Source organism: Cynoglossus semilaevis, chromosome 14 (genome assembly GCF_000523025.1).
Source record: "Cynoglossus semilaevis isolate Cse_v1.0 chromosome 14, Cse_v1.0, whole genome shotgun sequence".
Classification (NCBI taxonomy): domain Eukaryota; kingdom Metazoa; phylum Chordata; class Actinopteri; order Pleuronectiformes; family Cynoglossidae; genus Cynoglossus; species Cynoglossus semilaevis.
In genome coordinates, this window is record NC_024320.1 from 25,939,101 (window position 1) to 25,940,414 (window position 1,314).

The window sequence follows — 1,314 nt, forward strand, 5'->3', positions numbered from 1 at the left end:
ACACCGCCCCCCGCCCTCATACCACCGAGTGTTCGTTGTTGTGGTGGTGGTGATGCGTTCCACTGCCGCTCAGCACCGTGTGGTTAATGGACGACGCCGAGCGGTCCGATCCTTCTGCCACCGTCCCGTTCACGTTCTCCTGTCGCTGGCAGCACAGGATCTGCCTGAAGGTGGCGCTCATCTCCTTGTCCCTGTAGGAGTAGATGATGGGGTTCATGGCTGAGTTGAATTCGGCGAGAAGAAGGAAGAATTTCTCGTAGGTGAGGACGTTACAGCTGGCACAGAAAACATCGAGGAGGAGGATGACGAGGCCGGGCGTCCAGCAGACGATGAAGGCACCTGAAGAAAGACGGGGGAGAGAAGTGGGGGGAGAGAAGTGGGGGGTGAGAAGGGGGAGGGTGAGAAGGGGGAGGGTTATTTGCTCAATTTTTCTTTACAAACTTTCCTGAGATCAGTGGTTCCCAAAATGAGGGAAGGGACCCCCAGTTGGGTTCATAAGAACAGTACCTTTGTAGAACTGAAGGTGAGTACAACAGTCGTAGGACTGTCACTGGAAGGCACCACCTAGTGGCCAAAACCAGAACTGAGCAGCTTCGCTCACTCAGTTCAGGTGCTGTGGTACCGACTGGTACCGACTGTACTTGACTGGATTAACTGCAGTATATTGTATATTATATATATGGATGACAGTGAGGTCAAGACTGAGCATCTTTGTAAACATATAAATAAAAAGATGAAAAATTCATATAAATATGTGTTTGTATATATGAGACAGTATAAACACATATTTACACTATAAATGCACTGTATATATGTACTGTATATATATATGTACTGTATATCTGTACTGTATATCTGTACTGTATATATGTGCTATATATATGTGCTGCATATATGTGCTGTATATATATATATGTGCTGTATATATATGTGTGCTGTATATATATATATATGTGCTGTATATATATGTGTGCTGTATATATATGTACTGTATATATATATGTGCTGTATATATGTGCTGTATATATGTGCTGTATATATGTGCTGTATATATGTGCTGTATATATGTGCTGTATATATGTGCTGTATATATGTGCTGTATATATGTGCTGTATATATGTGCTGTATATATGTGCTGTATATATGTGCTGTATATATGTGCTGTATATATGTGCTGTATATATGTGCTGTATATATGTGCTGTATATATGTGCTGTATATATGTGCTGTATATATGTGCTGTATATATGTGCTGTATATATGTGCTGTATATATGTGCTGTATATATGTGCTGTATATATGTGCTGTATATAT

The 1,314-nt window shown here is 41.2% G+C and overlaps 1 protein-coding gene across 1 annotated transcript in view; it reads right to left on the bottom strand.

Annotated features, from left to right (window-relative positions):
* Window positions 1-11: 11 nt before the first annotated feature.
* The window catches only part of lpar1 (lysophosphatidic acid receptor 1), a 22,068-nt gene continuing 20,765 nt past the window's right edge, over window positions 12-1,314 (bottom strand). Inside the window, exon 3 of the mRNA XM_008326122.3 lies at window positions 12-339. Coding sequence (XP_008324344.1) covers window positions 17-339 — 323 coding nt within the window. The 3' untranslated portion in view covers window positions 12-16. The remainder of the gene's footprint in view (window positions 340-1,314) is intronic.